Raw genomic sequence first — 25114 nt, forward strand, 5'->3', positions numbered from 1 at the left:
AGTAGCTGCTTATGGCTCTGCAGTGCTGCTGGGCACTGCTCTGCGTGGAGCTGTCATCTGTTCACAGTGGTACTTCTAGGGCTTGGGCCCAGTGGTCTGGAAGCTTGAAGCAGGAGGCTGGATGAGGCACTTAGTATCAGAGGTTAGTTAGTTAGAATGGTTAAGTGATAGATTGGACTTGATGACCCTAGAGGTCTTTTCTAACCTGGTTAATTCTGTGATTCTGTATCATCAGAATGTGCTCTCCCTCTGAATTGCCATTGGAATGGGCTGCCCAGGGAGGTGGTGGAGGCACTGTCCCTGGAGGTCCTCAAGAAAAGCCTGGATGAGGCACTTAGTGCCATGGTCTGGTTGACTGGATAGGGATGGGTGCTAGGTTGGGCTGGATTATCTTGGAGGTCTCTTCCAACCTGGTTGATTCTATGATTCTATGATCAGCCAAAACCACTTCCTACTTTGATGAATCCAAGTCTTAAAAACACTCTACCTACATCCCTGCTATTTATCTTCTGAAAGACATGAAAAAGTGTGGCACAAATGTGTGGAGAGTAAACATGTCTCTTCTAGTGAACACAAACTCCTAAACACAAGAGGTGAGAGAAGAATCATCTTCTGGTTATGAAATTCCTGCTGATAAGAGTCATGCAAGATCAAAGAAAGTAAACTGACAATAATGTAAAACAAACAGAAACAAAAAAAGTCTTCATATTGCTAAAATATGTCACAGGGAATGAAAATATTTGGAGTTATTACAGTGTTTGATAATGGTCCCCCTCTGTTCTCTACATCTCTCAATCTACAGTTGACAAAGAAACCCACAGCAAACAACTTCTGATTATTTAGTTGTTGAGAGATTTGAGAAGGCAAACAAGACTCTGAAGCATCTGAACAAATGTGGAGCTCTCCTTGTTTGCATCTTAGCACTTCTGTTCATTACAAACACCTACTCTCTACTGCGCTGAGACCCCAGCTGGAGTACTGCAAGCAGTTCTGGAGCCCCACTACAAGAAGGATGTGGAGATGCTGGAGCGTGTCCAGAGCAGGGCCAGGAGGATGCTCAGAGGCTGCAGCAGCTCTCCTATGAGGACAGACTGATGGAGTTGAGACTGTTCACTGTGGAGAAGAGGAGGCTGTGAGCTGACCTTCTTGTGGCCTTCCAGCACCTAAAGGGGGGCTACAAAAAAGCTGGGGAGGGACTTTGGAGGCTATCAATGAGTGGCAGGACTGGGGGGAATGGAGCAAAGCTGGAGGTGGGAAGGTTCAGAGTGGCCATGAGGAGGAAGCTGTTGAGCATGAGAGTGGTGAGAGGCTGGAATGGGTTGCCCAGGGAGGTGGTTGAGGCCCCATGGCTGGAGGTGTTTAAGGCCAGGCTGGATGTGGCTGTGTGCAGCCTGCTCTAGGGTATCACAGAATCACAGAATCAAACAGGTTGGAAGAGACCTCCAAGATCATCCAGTCCAACCTATCAACCAGCCCTATCCAGTCAACCAGACCATGGCACTAAGTGCCTCATCCAGTCTTTTCTTGAACACCTCCAGGGACGATGCCTCCACCACCTCCCTGGGCAGCCCATTCCAATGGGAAATCACTCACACTGTGTAGAACTTCCTCCTAACATCCAGCCTAAGGGTAGGGTGTCCCTGCCCATGTCAGGGGGGTTGGAACTAGATGATCCTTGTGGTGCCTTCGAACCCTGACTGATTGTATGATTCTTGTGCAGTAGTGTTGGCTTTTGAGGATTTTATGCTTGGTTTGGTTTTTTTTGCATGCTTTTTCTTTGTTTTGTTGATTTATTTTTGTGTGTGTGTGTCTTTGGTGAAAACTCACATTATGACCACTGATAAAGTATGAAGTAGCACCCCAGTTATTGGTACTGTAGAAAACAATCAGTTTCTCCATCCCACCTCTAACAGTCTATCACAGAACTTTAGAAATAGCCAACAGAATCATAGAATCAAGCAGGTTGGAAGAGAGCTCCAAAATCATCCAGTCCAACCTAGCACCCAGCCCTAAACAGTCAACCAGACCATGGCACTAAGTGCCTCAGCCAGGCTTGGCTTCAACACCTCCAGGGACAGTGACTCCACCACCTCCCTGGGCAGCCCATTCCAATGCCAATCACTCTCTCTGGCAGGAACTTCCTCCTAACATCCAGCCTAGACCTCCCCTGCCACAACTTGAGACTGTGTCCCCTTGTTCTGCTGCTGCTTGCCTGGCAGAAGAGACCAACCCCATCTGGCTGCAGTCTCCCTTCAGGTAGTTGTAGACAGCAATGAGCTCTGCCCTGAGCCTCCTCTTCTGCAGGCTGCACACCCCCAGCTCCCTCAGCCTCTCCTCATAGGGCTCTGCTCCAGGCCCTTCACCAGCCTCATTGCCCTTCTCTGGACACCTTCCAGCACCTCAACATTTCTCTTGAATTGAGGAGCCCAGAACTGGACACAGCACTCAAGGTGTGGCCTGACCAGTGTTGAGTACAGGGGCAAAATATCCTCCCTTGTCCTACTGGCCACACTGTTCCTGATCCAGGCCAGGATTCCACTGGCGCTCTTGGCCACCTGGGCACTTGGCTGTGAAGCTGAACCAGGCCCCATCTCCCTTTCTGAGCACTGGGCCTATTGTTGCCAAGTGCTTTGGTCTCTTCTAAGCCTTAAATAGAAAAAAAGAAAACCAAAAAGGAAGAGATCATTCAATTATCATTTCCCCACACAATTGGTATAAGCATTTCCTACCAACAGGATTAGGAGGAAAGCAAGATCCCAGAATTAAGCTGCTCAGCAGTAAGGATGGCAGTTTAGTGCCTGGTAAATTTGATTTCCCTGAAAATCCTGACACATCATAACAGCAAAATCCTATTTACTGTAGCAAGCAGGATGGATAATACTATTTAACACCTGGTATAGTATGTGCCATCAGCTCGCAGCTTTGTGCTCTGTGTGCTCATCTTACCTTAAGGTTAATGCTCCTTGACAGCCTACATGGTAAGTAGAATCCCCAAATTAAGTGCCGAACCTAGGGCTTGCAAATCCTTCCTCAACATTTAAGTCATGGAAAAAATAAAAATGGATGCAGATAAGAGGATCACATTTCCACAACTTATGTCTATATTCTCAGGCTCTGCTCCAGCAGTAAGCCCTGGGTGGTTTAGGAGTCTCACTGCACAAAGGCCACCAATGTCAGCAAAGACATGAAAAACAGAAACGAGAGAATCAGCAAGGAAGAGCTATCAGGGCAGTAACTTGTTGGCTGCTGAACTAACACAGTGCTGAAACCTCCAAGGGTAGCAGAATAATTTGATGCCTTACACAGTGTGTATGTTCCCGTGAACACTACTCAACACTTACAGTCTTTGGCCTTTGAGTACTTAAGAGGGCCTGCAGGAAACCTGGGGAACAACTTTTTAACAGCGCCTGCTGTGACAAGACAAGGGGTGATGGTTTGAAAGTAAAAGAGATCCAGACTAGAACTAAGCAAGGCTTTTTTTACACTGAAGGTGGTGAGACACTGGCCCAGGTTGCCTAGAAAGGGGGTAGATGTAAACAGCAAGATGAGTGAGGTGACTCTCCCCCTCTACTCTGTTCTCATGAGACCCCACCTGGAGTACTGCGTCCAGTTCTGGGGCCCCCAACACAGGAAGGACATCAAACTGTTGGTGCAGAGGAAGCCATAAAGATGATCAGTGGGCTGGCACATTGCTCTATGGGGACAGGCTGAGAGCTGGGGCTGCTCAACCTGGAAAAGAGAGAGCTCCAGAGAGACCTTATAGCAGCCTTCCAGCACCTGAAGGGGCCTACAGGAAAGCTGGGGAGGGAGTTTTTACAAGGGCTTGTAGTGATAGAACAAAGGGGAATAGATTGAAGTGGAAGAGGGGAGTGGATATTACAAAGAAATGCTTTACCATGAGTGTGGTGAGAAACTGGAACAGGTTACCCAGGAACCATCCTATGATTCCCTGATACCTGGAACCACTTTGGGCTCTGAGCAAAGTGCTTTAGTTGAAGATGTCCATGCTGACTGCAGAGGGGTTGGACTAGATGACCTTTAAAGATGCCTTCCAACCCAAACCATCCTGTGATTCTAAGAATCTATTTCTAGGAAACTCTCAGGCACTGAAACTTGGCTCGAGTGAGAAACATCCTGATTAATATGGGGATACACATCCTGCTCATTCACACTGATAAACTAAGTAGTTATGTCACACAGCAGTATATTAAAATTAATTTCCTTCTGCTCCTATGACTAGGGGCATGATTCTCCTAATGATGCATAATAGCATTAGGAAGCAGTGTAACATGAAAATAGTTGGAATTGCTGAAGAAAATGTGAACTAGGGAGAGCTGCATCCTTCTGAAAGCAACAGAAGCACCAACAGACACTTCTCATGAGTGTCTGCATGATGCCAAAAACTCTAAGCAGAAGGTTGAGAGGTGAAATGAAAACAGTGGTGATGTCTGTTTCACTCACAGGTTTGCTGAGGAGTATAGGAACAAGAACTAAAAGCATTAGATAACACTCTCGCCATCACTCTGGCTGGGGCTGCTGGCTGAGCTGCATCTCCCTCACCTCACTCTCCATTTTGGGCTAACCCACTTTGCTTCTCAACCTCTGGCCAAACCTCCATTCTTCCTTGGGACTGGGGTAAGGGTGAGAGAGGTACGGGGAAGATGAAGGAGTGGTTGAGAGCCCCTCCTGGGGACTCAGGTTTCTGGGAGGGCTGTTGTGTTTCTGTATTACCTTTTACCTTGTCTATTTCTGTCTACAACTGTATATACTGTAACTATCTGCTTGTATATTGTGCCAGCTGTAAATAGAAGCTTCATTCATATTTCCAGAGCTGGCTGAGTCTAGTCTGGGTGATTTCTAAAGTGGGGGGGGGGGGCAGGGAACACCCAAAGCATCACAGACAGGATGAGAGAAAATGGGTTTAAGCTGTGCCAGGGAAGGCTTAGGTTGGATATAAGGAAAAATGTCTTTCCTGAAAGAGTGGTAAGGCATGGGACCAGGCTGCCCAGGGAGGTGGTGGGGCTGCCATCCCTGGAGATGTTCAAGAAGTGTGTAGACATGGTGCTTCAGAATATCATTCAGAGTTCATGGTAGTTGGGTTACAGTTGGACTCAATAATATTAAAAGTCTTTTGCAACCTTAACAATTCTGTGATTCTATGAAAATACCACTAATGCCACTCCACATATGCCAGGGATTTGAATACTGCTGCTATTAGGGGTTTGTGCTGTAGTCAAGAAGCACCTTTAGCCTGTAAGCAGACAATGACATACACTGACAAATTTCTCTTCAGGCTTAATGTGTGAACTCTTAAATAACAGCTTTACAACCTAGTCAAGACATACAGCAGGAGAAGGTTATTCTTTAACTCCATTGTTAAACTATCTCATTTTGCTTTGCTGCTGTGGAGCATGTAATAACTCAGAGCTTACGTGCTACCTGTGACCTGAAAACACTGGCAGCTGTTAGGGGAGTCACTGGGGTTTTTGGAAACTATCAAAAGGATTTTAGCACATAAACCAAATTTATGAACAGATATTACCCCAGAGAATAGAATTGTTGATGTTTTAGTATCACAGCTGTCACTGGTGCACAGTTATTTGGTCCTGTATTAATCCCCTGAAAAGGTTGAGCATCTTCACTCAGTCACTGAAATATTTTATAATTGACAGACTTCATCTGGTGCTTGAATATGTGTAATAATTTCCTCCAGAAGGAGCACAGTGTGCTGACACTAATCTGTTCTGTTGTCATCTCCCTTTATTATCAATCTCTGCGTTGTTTTTCCAGCCTCACTGAAGAACACAAATACGAAGCTTCTAATTGAAAAAGCTAAGTAATCCAAAAGCCAATTAATCATACAGATGAGCTCTGACACTCGGTGATGCAACAGACAGAAATACCACAGATGCACAACTGAAGGATTTCTGAAGTGGGCTTATTTGATGTAAGGATGATCTGAGAATGTAATTAGCATTCTTTGTCACAGGTGACAGATTCATATTGCACATTTCTTCATGCTGACATTACTGCTCTGAGCTCCCCTTACTCTGCTCCCACCTTACCTCCTGCTCTGATGTTTTCCCTGCTGAACAACCCGTGACTTTGTGTACCTTCCACCAAAAGCAGGACGAGATTAGGAACAAATAAGCAGCTTGTTATTGTACTCTGTAATTTCCAAAATGTTAAGCCTTTCCTTTTCTTATAAAGCTCTATTTTCATCCCCATGCTTAAAAAACACCGACAGGGAATCTCACAAATGACCTTAACAAAGGCTGTAGACACCAGGCTCTGCAAAGCTGGGATTGCAGGAGACACGACCTCTCTGCTTCTGCAGGTTTTCATTCCATAATCTCCACATCTCTGAAGAAGTTCAAAGCCAGATTTGGAGCACAGAGTTCACCTCCTTTCAGAGCTTGAAGAACTCTTTTTGTGTGTGTGTGGAGAATAGATTTGTACATGTACTTTAGAAACAACCTGGATGACAACTCAGCAAAGCAAAGGTTTCTTTGTTTACAAATAAAAAGTCAGAATGAAAAGACAACGCTTGGTGTTATGAGAGCTCCACTCTGAACACCACTCATGACATGAAACAGTCAATTAAGAATTGGCTGCATTAGTCCTGGAGACTTCCAAGTCCAAATAATGCAAGAGACGGCAGAGATCATTTATTTCACATCACTTGGAGGATGACACTTCGGGAGTACTCCAAAACAGTCATTTAGAGTTCATCATCTCATTTGTTCAACACCTCCATGATGTGTTCACAAACCCATTAAAATGAAATTCCACTTTGGAAATCTTCACTTAACAGGAGTGAGCAAAGCAGTGTATCAGCACCCTAATTTAACATGAAAAACAGCTAAGAACAAAACCTGATTTGCTGCATTGCACCTTAAAAAAGGTAAAGTAAAAGCTTCTGAATGCAGAATCATGGCTTACCACACACCCTTCACCATAAATTAATCAGCACTTCTTGCACCATAAGAAGAAAATGGAAAGCTGGTAACTAAGAACAGAGGTTTCTCAGAACAGGAAAGACACTGACTTGTTGGACTGGGTCCAGAGGTCACAAAAACGGTCCAAAAAGCTGAAATACCTGCTGTGAGGACAGGCTGAGAAAGTTCAAGTTGTTCAGCCTGGAGAAGAAAAGGCTCCGAGGAGACCTTGAGGCCTTTCAGTATTTAAAGGAGGCAGAAAGATGGGGACAGACTGCTGATAGAACAGTTGGTAGAAGCCCCCATCCCTGGAAACATTCTCTGTGAGGTTGGATGGGGCTCTGAAACAACCAGATCTAGTTGTAGATGTCCCTTCTCAGTGCAGGAGGATTGGAGAAGATGACCTTTAAAGGTGCTTTAAAGTGTTCAAAAAAAGGTGGTGGTCAAAAAAAGACTGGATGAGGCACTTAGTGCCATGGTGTGGTTGGATGGCTAGGGCTGGGTGCTAGGTTGGACTGGATGAACTTGGAGATCTCTTCCAACCTGGCTGATTCTATGATTCCTTCCAACCCAAACCTTTCTGTGACCCCATAATAGGTAAAACAATCCTGTAAGAAGCCAGTCTGGATGAGATGCTGAATGTGTTTTTTCCTGTAACAGCAGCCAGCTATCTGAGAATAAGAAAGATGTAAGTGGGGGGGGAAGGGAGAGTGAAGTATCTTTACTTTTAACTGTTTAAATAATGCACCATTTTAGAATCATTAAACTAATTTGCCCTCATCCTTTCAAACTACTTTTCATTGCCAAGAACATGACTTCATTAATGTCATCTTCCAAAAAAGCAGGACAAAACACTGAGACAGTATCTGATATGGCCTCTGTTTACAATATTCATTAAGACAAATTATACACACTGATAATTCATGCAACATGCTCTTCTTCCTAATCCATAAAAACAAGAGCTTTTCTTCTATCCTGCTAAGCTGCATAAATGAATATGTATCTTGGTAATATCATTTGCAAAACTACCTACAAAAAAAAAACCAAACCCAAACTAATCAACAATAGGTAGGCTCAGGAAATAGGCAGAGAAGGGGGAAAGGAGGCAAATATATTCAAGCTGAAAGTTACAAGCAAGCTGGGATCTAGAAAATGTTGACAGCAGTGATTATTTGAAATTAACATCCTAGAAAATAATACCCTACAAAGACTTAGAATGTTAACAGCAATATGTTAAAACATTCTAAGTGTGTCACACAGCTTACCAAGCTGTTCTGTACAGTTTAGTTTCAAGTCTTCTGTGAAAAAAAAAGACACAGAAGTGCTTTCTGAACACAGCATAAACAACTTGCAATTAACACTAAACTCTCCATGTGCTGGTGGCTTTTGGAGGAACCACCAACTCACAGTATCACAGTACCACAGTATCATCAGGGTTGGAAGAGACCTCACAGATCATCAAGTCCAGCCCTTTACCACATAGCTCAAGGCTAGACCATGGCACCAAGTGCCACGTCCAATCCTGCCTTCAACAGCTCCAGGGACGGCGACTCCACCACTCCACTCAAGAAGAGCATCTGTGGACCACAAAGAAAGCTGAAACTCAGCATATCTGCACTCTTGACATGCAATTTTAAGACTTGGGGATGCTCATTCATTTACACAGGTTCTTCACTGGTGTTTGTGTCAAAGTAACCTCATCTGGATCACTACTCTGTGTGTAATTACTGTGACAGATGAAATCTCATTGCAAATGTGAGAACTCGGTACAGAAAACAATATCCTCAACATGAAAGCCTCCATCCTGGTAATTTTAAGGCAGACACAGTAGCAGTTAATCAAAAAAAAACCCCAACAAACAAATCCTCTGGCCACAGTTGTAATCTTAATCTCTGTAGAAAAGTCATCTTGCTTAACAGTAAAACATAACCAGAAAGGAACAGAAAACTCTTCCTTCCAAGGGGAAGAAGGCCTACCCTTTCTTCCAGTCGAGCCAGCTGCTCTTTGTAGTAGGCATCATGCTTCTTCAGTTCTCTCTCTTTCTCTTCCAGCTGCCTGGCCTAAAAAAAAGGAAGAGAAAGATAAAACTGGATCAAGAAAGAGCCTCACTTGCAAAGCAAAACATGGATCATAAATTCTACCAGTGAGGATTCTACAGCGATTGTGAGCTGCAGTCCATTTGTTTTTGCCAAGGAGGACATTATTAAGATGAAGATTGCTGCATAGAAAATGTAAGGAGGTTGTTGTCTATTGTACTGGGTTTTCATCCTTCTCTCCTCAACAGCTGTGCCACAGTTTGTCCAAATCTGTGTAGAAACATCTGAAAGATGGAACCAAGCAGCCTATGCTGAGATGAATTGGTTCTTCCAAAACATCTGCGTGTTTAGAATTAAGCAAATGCTTACAACATCTGCAAAAGCAGATCTGAAATGTACATCTGAAACTCTGTTGTCCCCTTTAATTAGTAATGACTCCTCTGGCAACTTCTACATGGTTGAAGTATTCAACAGCATAAGCTGAAATCCTTCTCTGTAGGATCATTTCTATGTCCAGTAACTACTAATACAGGATAATTTTGATTATTAGATTAGAGATTAGAAGAAACTTCTTCACTTGAAAGGGTTCTCAAGCACTGGAACAGGCTCCCCATGGAAGTGGTTGAATACTCATCCCTGGAGGTGTTGGAAAGATGCTGACATGAGGTGCTGAGGGACATGGTGCAGCACCAGACTTGGTAGAGTTACAATCATACAACCAGTCAGGGTTGGAAGGGACCACAAGGAGCAGCCAGTTCCAACCTCCCTGCCATGCCCAGGGACAGCCTACCCTAGATCAGGCTGTACACAGCCTCTTCCAGCTGGCATTAAACACCTCTAGGGATGGGGCCTCAATCACCTCCCTGGGCAATCCATTCCAGCATCTCACCACCAGTTAGATAATGGTTGGAACTCAATGACCTTAAAGGTCTTTTCCAAACAGAATGGTTCTATGATTCGATGATCTGAGCACTCCAGAAACACTGCTTCCAACACTGTTGAGAAAGCTGACACATATTTGCCTTTCTGTCTGCATGATAAACCAGTATTTGCTATTAAAGAGACTCATTAAGAACCATAAATGACATTAAATGAGCACACATGCACACAGAAGACATACAAAGCTCTAAGTCCTCCAGAGGAAATACAAGACAAGCGATTTTTAACAAGCTGTGCAGGATTTAATGCCTAAGTTATTAGGCCAAATTCATTCCAGGCTCATAATGGTTTAATAATAAAATATCTCTAGTGACCAATAATTAACTAGCAGTGGCCATTACCACAACTGCCTGTTCAACATCAGTCATTTATCTCTAACATATTACTTTCAGCCAGGTACTTGATACAACAAAGCCAGGTGCATAAAGTTGCTGGGTTAGGAGCATCATGTAAAAGGGGCAAACTGCTGCACTCTTATCACTGAAAATGTCCTCTCCAGGTCATGCTGACACAAGCACCTCAGAAAACTTACACCACGTATTGTGCTGGACTTGCACAGAAATCTTTGCCAAGATTTGCTTTTGGGTTTTTTTGGCACATTATCAAATAATAAAAATCATAGAATCTTAGAATGGTTTGGGTTGGAAGGGACCTTAAAGATCATCTAGTTCCAAACCTTCTGCAAGGACACCTCCTACTAGATCAGGTTGCTCAAAGCCTCATCCAGACTGGATTTGAACACTTGCAGGCTTGAAGCCCCCACAGCTTCTCTGAGCAACCCATTCCAGTGCCTCAGCACTCTCATAGTGGAAAGTTTCTCCCTCATGTCTAATCTAAATCAGGCTTATTCTTGTTTGAAGCCATGACTCCTTGTCCTGTCACTCTATGTCTTTGGAAAAAGGTCCCTCTCCAGCTCTCCCAGAGGCCTCTTCAAATATGGGAAGGCTGCAATAAGGTCTCCTCAGAGTTTCCTCTTTTCCAGGATGAACAGCCCCAACTCTCTCAGTCTGGCCTCACAACAGAGGGCTTTCAGCCCTCAGATCATTTCTGTGATCTCCCTCTGAACCTACTCCAACAGATCCACGTTCTTCTTGTCTTGGAGACTCCAGAGCTGGCCCCAGCACAGCAGGTGGGGTCTCAGTCCAGGACATGATTGGTTGTGGGCTGTGAGTGGGCAATGTTAGCTCATGTCCAGCTTTTCACCCACCAGCACTCCCCCCATGCCCTTCTCCTCAGCATGGCTCTCCACCCAGCCTGGATTTCTACTTGGGATTGCCCCAAGCAGGCACAAAGCAAAAGCTTTGGATTTTTGGTTGTTCCTTACTTCAGTCCTTACCTTTTTTTCTATATCCTGAAGCATGTGAAAAAAAAAAAATCAAGAAGTCAAAATAAATTTATTCTATTACAGTGAATAGAAAGAATAGCAAAATAAAAGTCATGACAGGCACATCTCTAATCTAGAACCACACAGAAAATTAGGAAGTTGTTTTCTTTAGGCAATTTCACCAAAAGTCTCCCTGCTCATGCAAAAATCACACAGCTAAACTGTCATTTTACTTGAATGAACCAAACCTTGCTCTTTGCCAACCAGCCCTTCTTTTTTCATGTCTGGTGCCCTGAGCCTAAAGATCATCACTGATCAAAACAGATGGAATTAACTGCACTAAAGGTATGGGGACTGAGAAGCAAACTATAGTCATACTTGTAGCATCTACAACTACCTGAAGGAAGGATGTAGCCAGGTGGGGGTTGTTCTGTTGCTGAACAAAGGGACACAGTCTCAAGTTCTGCTGGAGAAGGTCTAGGCTGGATGTTAGGAGGAAGTTCTCCACAGTGAATTGCCTTTGGAATGGGCTGCCCAGGGAGGTGCTGGAGTCGCCACCCCTGGAGATGTTCAAGAAAGGACTGGATGAGGCACTTAGTGCCATGATCTGGTTGACTGGGTAGGGCTGGGGGCTAGGTTGGACTGGGTGACTTGGAGGTCTCTTCCAACCTGGCTGATTCTATGATTCTATATTAAGGTCAGCAAAACCATGATCTTTGCTCACTGAAGAGGAGGCTCCCAGGTGACCTTATTCTGGCCTTTCAAAATCTGAAGGAGGCCTACAAAAAAGCTGGGGAAGGACATTTTAGGTTCTCAGTGACAGGACTAGAAGGAATGGAGAGAAGCTGGAGGTGGGGAGAGTCAGAGTGGAAGTGAGGAGGAAGTTGTTGAGCATGAGAGGCTGGAATGGGTTGCCCAGGGAGGTGGTTGAGGCCCCATGGCTGGAGGTGTTTAAGGCCAGGCTGGATGAGGCTGTGGGCAGCCTGCTCTAGGGTAGGGAGTCCCTGCCCATGGCAAGGGGGTTGGAACTGGCTGCTCCTTGTGGTCCCCTCCAACCCTGACTGATTCTGTCAGTCTCTACTGATTGAGTTTTCAATTCTGATTTTCTATTTCAACACACAACACTCTGAGCAGGCAATACAAGTAACTAATGTATATTCTTAGGAACATATACTTCTCCCTGCCCCCCAAAATAATTTCATTCTGAAGCTATCACTAATCACAAAATCCTTCCTACCCAGAAAAAAACTGATCCAGATACATCACTTAAAAAACATGTTAATTTCCACTTGTAAAGGTAGAGAAGAATTGTGGATTAGAAACAGCAGCAACAATAGTGCATCATAAAACATAGTCATTGACAACTGTAATTAAAACAAGCTTTTGTAATTACCAGTAAATGTGCTACAGTACATTTTCCTAAGAATAATGAAGTCCTAAAAGAATGAGTGGGGAAGATAAAAAAAGATCACAAAGAGAGGAGGCTAATGGAGAAAAATATAAAATGGAATTTATGAACAAGTTAGGATCTGGTCTGCAAAAAAAATGTGACATTAAGAGAAGTTTACTAAAGCTAGTTAGAGACCAAAGAGTAAAAAAGGAAAAGCAACCAAAACACCACTGTGTCAAACAAAAGAGTTACAGATTGCAGTTTTTAATGTATGCCACAGGAAGATGCAACTGAAATTCAGAGTACTGCTGCCCCCAAGACAGGAGGTTGTTGATGTTCTTGTCTGAACAAGAAAAACTTCTGTTTTCATGTTAGAAGTAAAAAGATGAGTAAGGAAAATGTGGCCCACATGCTGAATCATAGAATCATACAATCAACCAGGTTGGAAGAGACCTCCAAGATCATCCAGTCCAACCTAGCACCCAGCCCTAGCCAGTCATCTAGACAATGGCACTAAGTGCCTCAGCCAGGCTTTGCTTCAACACCTCCAGGGACGGCGACTCCACCACCTCCCTGGGCAGCCCATTCCAATGCCAATCACTCTCTCTGTCAGGAACTTCCTCCTAACATCCAGCCTAGACCTCCCCTGGCACAACTTGAGACTGGAACACAGCCCTGTGAGAAGAGGCTGAGAGAGCTGGGGGTGTGCAGCCTGAAGAAGAGAAGACTCAGGGCAGAGCTCATTGCTGTCTACAACTACCTGAAGGGAGGCTGTAGCCAGGTGGGGTTGGGCTCTTCTGCCAAGCAATCAGCAATAGAACAAGGGGACACAGTCTCAAGCTGTGCCATGGGAGGTCTAGGCTGGATGTTAGGAGGAAGTTGTTGTCAGAGAGAGTGATTGGCATTGGAATGGGCTGCCCAGGGAGGTGGTGGAGTCACCGTCCCTGGAGGTGTTGAAGCCAAGCCTGGATGGAGCACTTAGTGCCATGGTCTGGTTGATTGCACAGAGCTGGGTGCTAGGTTGGACTGGACGAGCTCGGAGGTCTCTTCCAACTTGGCTGATTCTATGATTCTACGTAAATGGGGATAAAAGGCAGGCATGACTTCTTTCTGAAGCCCCTCAACATGCTTTTCATTTAACTAACACAGTCCAAAAAGATCAAACATTTTGAAGACTATTTGTACTGCTGCCAGGTATTTGGAGCAATTCAAATAATGTCTATAACTGTTTCTGACAGCTTCTGATGTCTCAGTCATATGTCAAATATGTGCAGTTTTCCACTAATCTTAAAGCAGCAAAAACTGCTCCATATGAGCCAAAGTGGATTTCTCTCAAGAAAAATGGAGCAAAAGAACCATTATCCTATAAAATACAGGAAAAAACAACTGCCAGTGAACAGATTTAGGACCTACTTTCTACTTCCAGCACTGTTGCTATACTGCTGTTGTTCTTACTGTGTTCAGAAATGAGCTGATGATAATTTCACTGAAGTATTTTTAATGTTGTGGATGAAATTAATAAGGAAAAAAAACAACAGAATGGGTTATTATTGAGTATAGTGAGGCAACATTTGGTGCAGTTTAAATCAGTACATCATGTGAAACAAAGATAAAAAATAGGGACCATCACCTTTGAAGGAAGTGTTCTCACCACAGATCACCACTCAAGTGCCAAAAGGAATAATAAGATACTGGCATGTCAACTACAGAAGCCCAGCATGGTGGGGGTTGGAAGGTATCTCTGGAGATCATTTAATCAAACCTCTTTGTGAAGCAGCTCCCCTAAGAACAGATTGCCCAGGATCATGTTCAGGCAGCTGTGGAATCTCTCCAGAGATCTCTCCAGGGTAGCCTGTTACAGGGCTCCAGCACCCTTAAAGGAAGGAATTTTTTACCTCACATTCTCTCTGGGCAGCCTGTTCCAGGGCTTCAGCACCCTTACATAAGGAATTCCCTCCTCACATTCAGGGGAAACTTCCTGAGTTCCAGTTTGTGCCAGTTACCACTTATCCTACCACTGCACACCACTGAAAAAAGTCTGGCCTCATCCTTTTGATCCCCTGCCCTTATAGATATTGACCAGCACTGGGACTATCTCCTCTCTGTTTTCTCCAGAATAAACAGTCCATCCTCTAAGCCTGTTTGTAATTGTTCTTGGACTCACTCCAACTAGAAATCCCAGAACTGGACTCAGAATTTCACACGTGGCCTTACTAGGATTAAGCAGAGGGGAAGGAGAACCCCCCTCAATCTGCTGGCCACATTCTTCTTCATGCACCCCAGAAGACCATTTGCCTTCTTGCCCATAAGGGTATGCTGCTAGTATATGGTGAACCTGTTGTCTACCAAGTCCTCTTCTACAGAGCTCTTTCCCAGCAAGTCAACCTCTACTCTGTTACTGGTGCAGGGGGTTATTCCTCCCTAGGTGCAGACCCTACCTACAGTTGTTCTTGCTGAACTTGATGAGATTCCCACCTGTCCAGCTGTTCAGCTCTCACTGAGCAGCCACACAGAATAGAATCATAGAAGGGTTTAGGTTGGAAGGGACCTCAACGATCATTCAGTTCCAACCACCCTGCCATAGGCAGGGACACCTCCCACCAGAACAGGTCACTCAAGGCCTCATCCAACCTGGCTTTCAACACCTCCAGGCAGGGAGCAGCCACAACCTCCCTGGGCAAGCTGTGCCAGTGTCTCACCACCCTCTCCGCAAAGAACCCTTTCCTAACATCTAATTTGAATCTTCCCTCTGCCAGTTTAAACCCATTACCCCTTGTCCTGTCATTACAAGATCTTGTCCAATAGTCCCTCCTCAGCCTTCATGTAGGCTCCCTTCAGATACTAGAAGGCTATTCTAAGGTCTCCTCAAAGCCTTCTCTTCCCCAGGCTGCAGAGCATGATGAAGTGTCAGCCAGTGCTCCCAGTTTTGTATCCTCAGCAAACTTGCTGAGGGTCCACCTTCAACCAGGTCACTGATGAGTCAGTGCACTGAACAAAACTGGAGCCAGTACTGACCTCTGGGGAACACTGCAAGCTACAGGCCTCCAATTTGACTGCCTGGCTGAACAAGCCCTGAGCTCTCATCCAGCCAGTTATTTTATTCCTGTATTTTTTAAAGCCACAACTTATTTCTTTTGCTGTGTAAACTGAAGATTCAGAGACAGTGAAATAACTCTCACAGATGCTGCACTTACATAAGCAAGGAAAACTCAACAGCTCGTTGAAGCCCACTTGAAAGTCAATCCCATCTGAAATCCAACTGAAAACTTACTGTGTCCTCTGTCTGTCAGAGGTTCAACCACATTAGGGGCGTCCCATTCTCCAGTGTTATTTTCCATCTGTGAATATCCTATTTCTTGTATCAAATCATCAAAACTATAAATGAATTGATATAATTTCCTTCCAAGAGAACTTGCATTATTGGAACTGGCTGCTCAATCTCTTATCCTGGTAACCAATTTCCACTAAAAGCAAAAAACAATGATGGCCAAGTAGGGAAATCCACTTTGGAATACAAAATAAGAGCACAGTTATTTCTTCTCAGCTATTCAAGATATTGATTTCTACTTAAGACTCAAAAGTGAATCACTCATAACTACATCAAGTGTTTCTCAATTTGAGAGACACAATACAAGCAGTACCTTCACTTTTGGATATTGGCAAAGCCATCACTAAAAAGTATTTTTAAGACAATGACTCACCTGTTGTTTTGGGTTTGAAGTTAGATCTTGCTAACCTGGACTCATTTCTCTATCTCTGGAAAGATTCTAAATCCACCTGGATGTGATCCAAACCCGCCTGAACCTAGTAGAGCAAGTTCAGAGGAGAGCCACAAGGATGACAGGAGGGCTGGGACACCTCTCCTACAAGGTCAGACTGAGAGAGATGGGGTGGTTTAGCCTGGAAAAGAGAAGGCTCCAGGCAGACCTTATAGCTGCATTTCAGTATGGGAGTAAGAACTACAGGAAGGCTGAGGAGAGGTCGTTACGATTCACAATGGCTTTCAGCTGAACAGGGTAGATTTACATTAGACATTGGGAGGAAGTCCTTTACAATGAGAGTGGTGCATCCAGTTCTGGAGCCCCTAGGACAAGAGGGATGTGGAGATGCTGAAACATGTCTAGAGAAGGGCCATGAGAATGATCAGAGAGGAGAGGTGCTCCAGCCATGAGGACAGACTAAAAGAGTTGGGGCTGTGCAGGCTGGAGCAGAGGAGGCTCCCAGGTGACCTTCTTGTGGCCTTCCAGGATCTGAAAAGGGCCTACAAAAAAGCTGGGGAGGGACTTTTGAGGCTCTCAGGGAGTGACAGGACTGGAGGGAATGGAGCAAAGCTCGAGGTGGGGAGATTCAGGTTGGAAGTGAGGAGGAAGTTGTTGAGCATGAGAGTGGTGAGAGGCTGGAATGGGTTGCCCAGGGAGGTGGTTGAGGTCCCATGGCTGGAGGTGTTTGAGGCCAGGCTGGATGAGGCTGCAGCCAGCCTGATCTAGGGTAGAGTGTTCCTGCCCATGGCAGGGAGGTTGGAACTGGCTGATCCTTGTGGTCCTTACCAACTCTAACTGATTCTGTGATTCTATGAAATACTGGAATGGGTTCACTAGGGATGTGGTCGAGGTCCTATCCCTGCAAACATTCAAGATCAAACTTGATGGAGCCCTGAGCAACCTGATGCAGTTAGAGATGTCCCTGCTCACTGCAGGGGGTTTGGACAAGATGACTTCCAAAGGTCCCTTCCAAACTGATTTACTCTGGGATCTTGGGCAACCTGCTCTGGGTGACCCTGCTTTACCAGGAAGGCTGGATTCTTATGATCTCCAGAAGTCCCTTCCTACCTCTGTGATTCTCTGATTCCTTTGTTATCAACAAACCACCAAAACTTACTGCTTCCATCTCAAACAACGCAGCCAGTCCTGAACTCACATTTTCCTAATCATCCTGGTAACAAAAACCCTGCAAATCTCAAATAATGAAAGACAGAAATTGTAACTCAGCTGATTTTTCACATGGAGCACATCAACTGATGGTCAAATATTTAGACATTTAACCTTGGCACTGCCAAAGAAGTAGCATTTTAGTCAGTTTTGGAAACGCTGCAGCTTGCATAACAAAACCTTCTCCCATCAAGATACACAGAAAACTAAAATGGTAAAGAAAATAATCTACAGCTCTTTGGTATTTGATAGAATCATAGAATCAACCAGGTTGGAAGAGACCTCCAAGATCATCCAGTCCAACCTATCAAGCCATCGCTTTGTAGTTCTTGTCTGTTGCTCTTTGTAGCACTTTATGCCAATATTAGGGCAGTGATCAAGTTTTCATTGTACCTTTAAAGTATTTAAGTATGAAAATCACATCTGGTTACAAAAGTTACCATACCTCTTTAAGTTATTAGATACAAACTAACACAGTTCAGTCATGTTCTGGATGAGGGAATTGAGTGCACCCTTGGGAAGTCTGCAGACAACACTGAAGTGGGTGAGAGTGCCCATCTGTTTCAGGGTAGGGAGGCTCTGCACAGAGATCTGGCCAGGCTGGATCAATGGGCTGAGGACAATTGTGTGATGTTTAAAAAGGCCAAGTGCCAGGTCCTGCACTTGGGTCACAACAACACCGTGAAGGATCCAGTCTTGAGGCAAAGCAGCTGGAAACTGCTCAGGGGAAAAGCACCAGAGCAGGGCAGGGAGGTGGTTGGCTGACAGCTGCCTGAACGAGATCAAGCAGTGTGCTCAGGTGGCCAAGGATCCTGGTTTGGATCAGCAACAGCGTGGCAGCAGAAGTAGGGAAGTGATCATGCCCCTCTGCTTGGCACTGGTGAGGCCACACCTTGAATACTGGATTCAGTCTTCTGTCTCTTACAGCAAGGACACTGAGGTGCTGGACTGAGTCCAAAGAAGGGCAACAAAGCCAGAGAAGGACCTGGAGAACAAGTCTGAGGTTGTTTAGTCTGGAAAAAAAGGGATTGAGAGGAGACCCCATTGCACCCTACAGCTCCCTGAAAGGAGGTTGGAGAGAGGTGGGGGTTGCTCTCTTCTTCCCAGTATAAAGTGACAGAACAAGAAGAAATGACATCAAATTGCACCAGGGAGGTTTAGGTTGGCTATCAGGAAAAATTTCTCTACTGCAGTGGTGGGCAGGCACTGGAGCAGGCTGCCCAGGGAGATGGTGGGGTTCCCAGCATTCAAAAAATGTGTGGACATGGCACCTTGGGACATGTGTTGATGGGCACTGTGGTGCTAGGCTAACACTTGGACTTGATGATCTTGGAGGTCTTTTCCAACCAAAACAATCTGATGGTTCTCTGATTCTATGGAAGCCTTGGGAAAGCAGAAGGAAATGGCAGGAAGAGTGAGAAGACAGCAAGATTCAGTGCTCTTTGGATTTTAATCACCTAATTACAATGCTGCTCTTTCAGAATTTTCTTTAAAGTTTCAGCAGCTTGCTCTGAAATAAACCCACAAGTGAATTACTGCCTTGAGTAAAGTCGCTCTGAAAGGACTGAGGATTGATTCATGTATTGATTATTGCTAAGCATCTTCCTTTTGTATAATCCTATAACACGTATCATTGAATTTCTGTGTCCAACTTCCCTTCGTTGCACTTTCCTTTCTCTTCTCATTTGATTGCTGAGTCTCCAGGGCAGAGCCTGAAACTCACTACACATCAGTGCAATGTTTAACATAATTATACTTCAAGCTCTGCTGCCATTTGTATTATTCTAACAGCAATAAATAATATTCCCAGCACAGAAAATATATAAAAATCTATAACATTGATGGAAAAAAACCCAAACTGAATACAAGACCAGCACAGAGGCAAACATTTGATTTTTGTAAAGACCATGCTAGACAAACAAAGGAAAACAACTTCGAAGATTTTTCAGAATCATAGAATCAGTCTGGGTTGGAAGGGACCACAAGAATCATCTAGTTCCAACCCCCCTGTCACAGGCAGGGACTTGCTACCTTAGATCACCCTGACCACAGCCTCATCCAGCCTGGCCTGAAACACCTCCAGCCATGGGGCCTCAACCACCTCCCTGGGCAACCCATTCCAGCCTCTCACCACTCTCCTGCTCAACAACTTCCTCCTCACCTCCACTCTCACTCTCCCCACCTCCAGCTTCGCTTGATTCCCCCTACTCTTTTCACTACTTGGAAGCCTAAAAAGAAGTCCTGCCCAGTTCAGAGAATCCCAGTGGGGTTGGCAGCAACCCCTGGCGGTCATCTAGACCAGGGGTCCTGAAACTTCTCAAACAGGGAGCCAGTTCACTGTCAGGGGCTGGACAATAGTTTGGTGGGGGCCAGACTATAGTTTCTGCCACTTACAGATGGCAGAAAGGGACCTGGGGGTACTGGTGGAGAGTAGGCTGAAGATGAGGCAGCAGTGTGCCCAGGTGGCCAACAGAGCCAATGGCATCCTGGCCTGGATCAGGAAGAGTGTGGCCAGTAAGACAAGGGAGGTTAATCTTCCCCTGTACTCACCACTGCTCAGGCCATACCTTGAGTGGTGTGCCCAGTTCTGGGCTCCTGAATTCAAGAGAAATGTTGAGATGCTGGAAGGTGTCCAGAGAAGGGCAACAAAGCTGGTGAGGGGCCTGGAGTACAAACCCTATGAGGAGAGGCTGAGGGAGCTGGGGGTGTGCAGCCTGGAGAAGAGGAGGCTCAGGGCAGAGCTCATTGCTGTCTACAACTATCTGAAGGGAGGCTGTAGCCAGGTGGGGTTGGTCTCTTCTGTCAGACAACCAGCAACAGAAGAAGAGAACACAGTCTCAGGTTGTGCTGGGGGATGTCTAGGCTGGATATTGTTAGGAAGTTGTTGTCAGAGAGAGTGATTGGCATTGGAATGGGCTGCCCAGGGAGGTGGTGGAGTCACTGTGGCTGGAGGTGTTGAAGCAAAGCCTGGATGGAGCACTTAGTGCCATGGTCTGGTTGATTGCACAGAGCTGGGTGCTAGGTTGGACTGGATGATCTTGGATGTCTCTTCCAACCTGCTTGACTCTATGATTCTATAATTTATTGGAAGCAAAAAAATGTATTTAAGAGAGGGCCTGATGCTAACATTTCCATTCCTTATTCTGACTTGTGGTGTGAAGTTGTTGACAGAACAATAACAATTCTAACACAGCAGGGCAGAGACTAGCTATTATAAAAACATGGTTCTATGCTTGACTACAAAAGAATAAGAGACTTAACTAATGGCATACTCAAAAGTAATTCAACAATGGCTTACACGAGGTAAAATGAAAAGCAAAGAATCATAAAATCCAGTGAAATGTTTAAAGGTTTAATCAAAATTGCTGACTAGAAAGGGCCAAAAATAGTTCAAAGCAGAGATTATGGAGTCAGTGTTCCATGTTTCAGTTTACAATTTATTTTAATTCAGTCATCCAGAAAAAGGGATAAACTGAGATGACTGCAACTCAGGATCATCTTAATTCATGAAGACCACGTAGAACATCACAAGAAGCTATTTAAGGTAAAACAATCTGGCAGCCTGAAGGCAGGCAGGATCCAGTGAGGGTGAATGGAAAACAATACAGCTAGGAAGCAAAACCCTGCACCAGTCACAGGGAAGTGTTTTTACTTCGACTGTAAACCCCAGAGAAAGACTTTATATTCCTGCAGGCGAGTCAATAAGAACTCGCCCTGTGTGTAACAACAGCCAAATAAAACCAGAACGAGATATATGAAGAGAAAGGGAAACAGCATACAGCAGCACGCTGAGACTGAATTATCTGACAGAGAGTAAATAAACTCCCAGATCCTCTTAGAGCTGTGGTCACTACAGCCAAAAGCTTCTGAGGAGGAGTTGGAGTCACATGAAGACCAAAACCATCAGAAGAGCTTTGTGTGAGCGTAAAGAAGTACATGATAGAGGTATATGAAATAATTAAATGCTCAGGAAAGGTAAGTCAGGCTCTCTTATTTACTCCTTCTCATAATACAGGACTGAGGAGATATTCAGTGAACAGTGAAATTGAAAAGCAACAAATTTGGAACCAATTAAATGCATAATTAACTTGCAGAACTCATTGCCACAAGTTATCAGTGAAGCCAATCGCTTAGCAAAACCCAAGAAGGGGAGATGTTTGTATTAACTCTGAAAACATCCCCAGTTGGATCTGTAAGGTTGCAGAGACACTGGATTCCTTCGAAGATTGTATATCTCATCATTCTGACAATTACAACTACTGCAGCAGCTCTGCTATGAGCACAGACTGAAAGAGTTGGGGCTATTCAGCCTGCAGAAGAGGAGGCTCCCAGGTGACCCTCTTGTGGCCTTCCAGGATCTGAAGGGGGCCTACAAAAAAGCTGGGGAGGGACTTTAGAGGCTCTCAGGGAGTGACAGGACTTGGGGGGAATGGAGCAAAGCTGGAAGTGGGGAGAGTCAGAGTGGAAGTGAAGAGGAAGTTTTTGAGCATCATTGCTGTGTCATACTTTGGCCCTGCTCCAACAGGTCCATGTCTCTGCTGCGCTGAGGACTCCAGAGCTGGCCCCAGCACTGCAGGTGGGGTCTCAGCAGCACACAGAAGAGGGGCAGAATTGCCTCCATCCATCTGCTGCTCACACTGCTGGGGATCAGTCCTGGACAAGCTGGCTTTGAGCTGTGAGTGCACAGTGCTGGCTTGTGTCCAGCTTTTCAACCAGCATCACGCCCAAGTCTTTCTCTACAGGTCTGCTCTCCACCCCTTCATCCCCCAGCCAGGACTGTTACCAGGAACTGCTCCAATATGGTGCAGAACCTTGCATTTGGCCTTGCTGAACTTCAAGAGCTGCATAAGATCCCAAGCCTCAAGCTTGTTCAGATCCTTCTGAATGACATCAAGTGCTAAAGTCCACTTTGGCCACTGTAAGAACTGTATTGAATCAGTGCTTCACCCAGATGCTAAGGAGATGTCGGAATGGTTTCAAACTGGATATAACACCTGTGGTCCAAACCAACTGTCAGGAAAACTTCTGAGGTCCTCCTGTAACAATTGGGTTCCCTCATCTGCCTGAGCAGAACACGAGATCTGTTACCTGCAATCTGCCTTTCCAAATGCAATGGGCAACCTCCAGCAGGGCTCTTTCTCATTTATTCTTTTGTGGTGTTGTTGAGCACTGCTAGACATCTGCCACGTTCTACTTCCACAGCCCAGAATTATAGCTGGAAGTAGCAATATATTCACATGCAGAAGAGGAAAATGTATTTGGGCACTGAAATATTGACACAGCAACTGTGGTAAAAGCACAGTGCTATTATCGCTGGTGACACAGAGTCTAAGCCCAGTTCAGAAACACTCCAGAGAAGAAATGGAGATGGGGATCTGTGTTATTCAGAAAATCACCACAGGTGGATAAATTCAGCTCCTAAAAACTAAAATCAAAGACTGACTTGTTTGCTTTTATAAAACCTTCATCTGTAACACAGACCTAGCAGCATGGGAGTGTTTTTGATGAGGAGGAAATAGCCTCATATCTACCTCTTACCTAGTGGAGTCAATTAACAGAAAAAAAAAGCCAAAGTAGTTTTCCCTGCAATTTAAGCTGGAAAGCTTTATTAAGGTAGAAAAAATATTTTTTCACATGCAATGCACACTTGCAAGCCAGAAAGCAAACCAAATCCTGGGCTGCATCAAAAGCATAGGCAGCAGGTCAAAGGAAGGAGTAGGGATTCTGCCTCTCTGCTGAGACTTCACCTGCAGGGCTGCAGCCAGCTCTGGAGTCACAGAATCACAGAATCAGTCAGGGTTGGAAGGGACCATAAGGAGCAGCCAGTTCCAACCCCCCTGCCATGGGCAGGGACACCCTACCCTAGAGCAGGCTGCCCACAGCCTCAGTCAGCCTGGCCTTAAACACCTCCAGCCATGGGGCCTCAACCACACCTCCCTGGGCAACTCACTCCAGCCTCTCAGCACTCTCATGCTCAGTAACTACCTCCTCACCTCCACTCTGAATCTCCCCACTTCCAACTTTGTTCCATAAGTCCTTAGCACAGGACAGATATGAACCTGATGGAGATTGGCCAGAGGAGGCCATGAAGATGATCAGAACGCTGGAACACTACTGCTGCGAGAACAGGCTGAGGTAGTTGGGATTGTTCAAGCTGCAAAAGAGAAAGGTCGGGGAAGACCTTCCAATAGTTAGAGGAAGCCCACAGGAAAGATGAAGAGGGACTTTTTACAAAGGCAAAGAGTGACAGGGTAAGGGGTAACAGCTTCAAACTGGAAGAAGCTTGGTATAGACATTAGGAGGAAATTTTTCCCCATGAAGGTGGTGATACAGTGGAACAGGTGACCCTGAGAAGTTGTGGAGGCTGCAACCCTGCAAGCATTCAAAGCCGTGTTGGATAGAGCCTTGAGCAATGTGGTCTGGTAGGAGGTGTTCCTGGCCAGGGCAGGGGGGCTACAACTAGATGATATTTAAAGTCCCTTCCAATCCAAACCTGGATTGATTCTTTTTTCTAATGTGCAACAAAGGACACAACATCTGCCTGTTTCCATGGGTCCACAGCCTATGGGAACAGAGCTACTCCATCAACCCTTGGAAAAAAAAACATCCAACAAAACAACCCCAACAGTGAGGTAAAATAAAGAGATCAATTAGCAGACTGCAATCTGCCTGTTCAAACCAGACAAATGACCTTTGCATTCAGTACTTACAATTATTTTTTCTCACTTAAGGTACAGGTCAGTCCTAGTTCCAATTAATCCTTCTGCTAGTTTTGTCTTCTGTACTTAGGTCACCACTTTTCTTTCTCCACTGCACTGATTCCCAAGCAGCTTGACACATCCTAGGCCCTGGAATGGGCCCAGCACCTGGTTAGCTGGAGTCCTCTAGCCTGCTGTTCTTCTCTAATCTGGTGTTTCTCTCCCAGTGGAATTGCACAACCTCTTAGACTGGAGAAGACCTTTAAGATCATCACGGCCAACTGTTAACCCTGTATGGCCACCTTCAAAACTACAGCATCACAGCAGTAACTGTCCACTAAAGGACAGACAGGCTGGATGTCACCCTTCCAACACCCCATACAGAAACTCTTTTCTCCTGAACTGCAAATTTGGTCCTGAATTAGCCACTGACTCCAAATTCTGGACTTTCCAATGCAAACAGGTCGCACCCTTTAGGAGTTTTCCAGCTGCCAGAAGCTTTCTAACTCCAACTACTAGAGAAATCCTCTAGACAACACATGTTCACTCTAAAGCAAATATTCTTCTGGCAAACAAGCACATTTCAGGGCAACCTGGAAGTATTTAACACTCAGTATGCTCAAATTAAAGTAGAGCCAATAGTCTAAGTTGTGGCACAGCAACAAAGGAAATGGAGGCAAGGAATTGGACTTTTTACTTAGATCAAAAGCTACACTGGAAAGCAAATAGAGATGATTTAGGCAAATGGGTTTCCCACACACCTTCAGCATACTACTTGACACTTTGTGTGTAGATATCTATGGATTTACATATTTTTACATATGTATGTGTATGTATATATAGAGAGAAATTCTTTCTTCA

The 25114-nt window shown here is 45.0% G+C and overlaps 1 protein-coding gene across 4 annotated transcripts in view; it reads right to left on the reverse strand.

Annotated features, from left to right (window-relative positions):
* CHCHD3 (coiled-coil-helix-coiled-coil-helix domain containing 3) overlaps window positions 1-25114 on the reverse strand; it is a 200602-nt gene that overhangs the window by 79351 nt on the left and 96137 nt on the right. For 2 of the 4 annotated variants that reach the window (XM_064142736.1, XM_064142735.1), the window contains exons 5-6: window positions 11250-11264; window positions 8915-8998 (exon numbers count right to left, since the gene is read on the reverse strand). In XM_064142736.1, the coding sequence (XP_063998806.1) occupies window positions 8915-8998; window positions 11250-11264 (99 nt within the window). The remainder of the gene's footprint in view (window positions 1-8914; window positions 8999-11249; window positions 11265-25114) is intronic. The other 2 variants (XM_064142738.1, XM_064142737.1) reach the window with 1 other exon arrangement.

Source organism: Pogoniulus pusillus, chromosome 4 (genome assembly GCF_015220805.1).
Source record: "Pogoniulus pusillus isolate bPogPus1 chromosome 4, bPogPus1.pri, whole genome shotgun sequence".
Lineage (NCBI taxonomy): Eukaryota > Metazoa > Chordata > Aves > Piciformes > Lybiidae > Pogoniulus > Pogoniulus pusillus.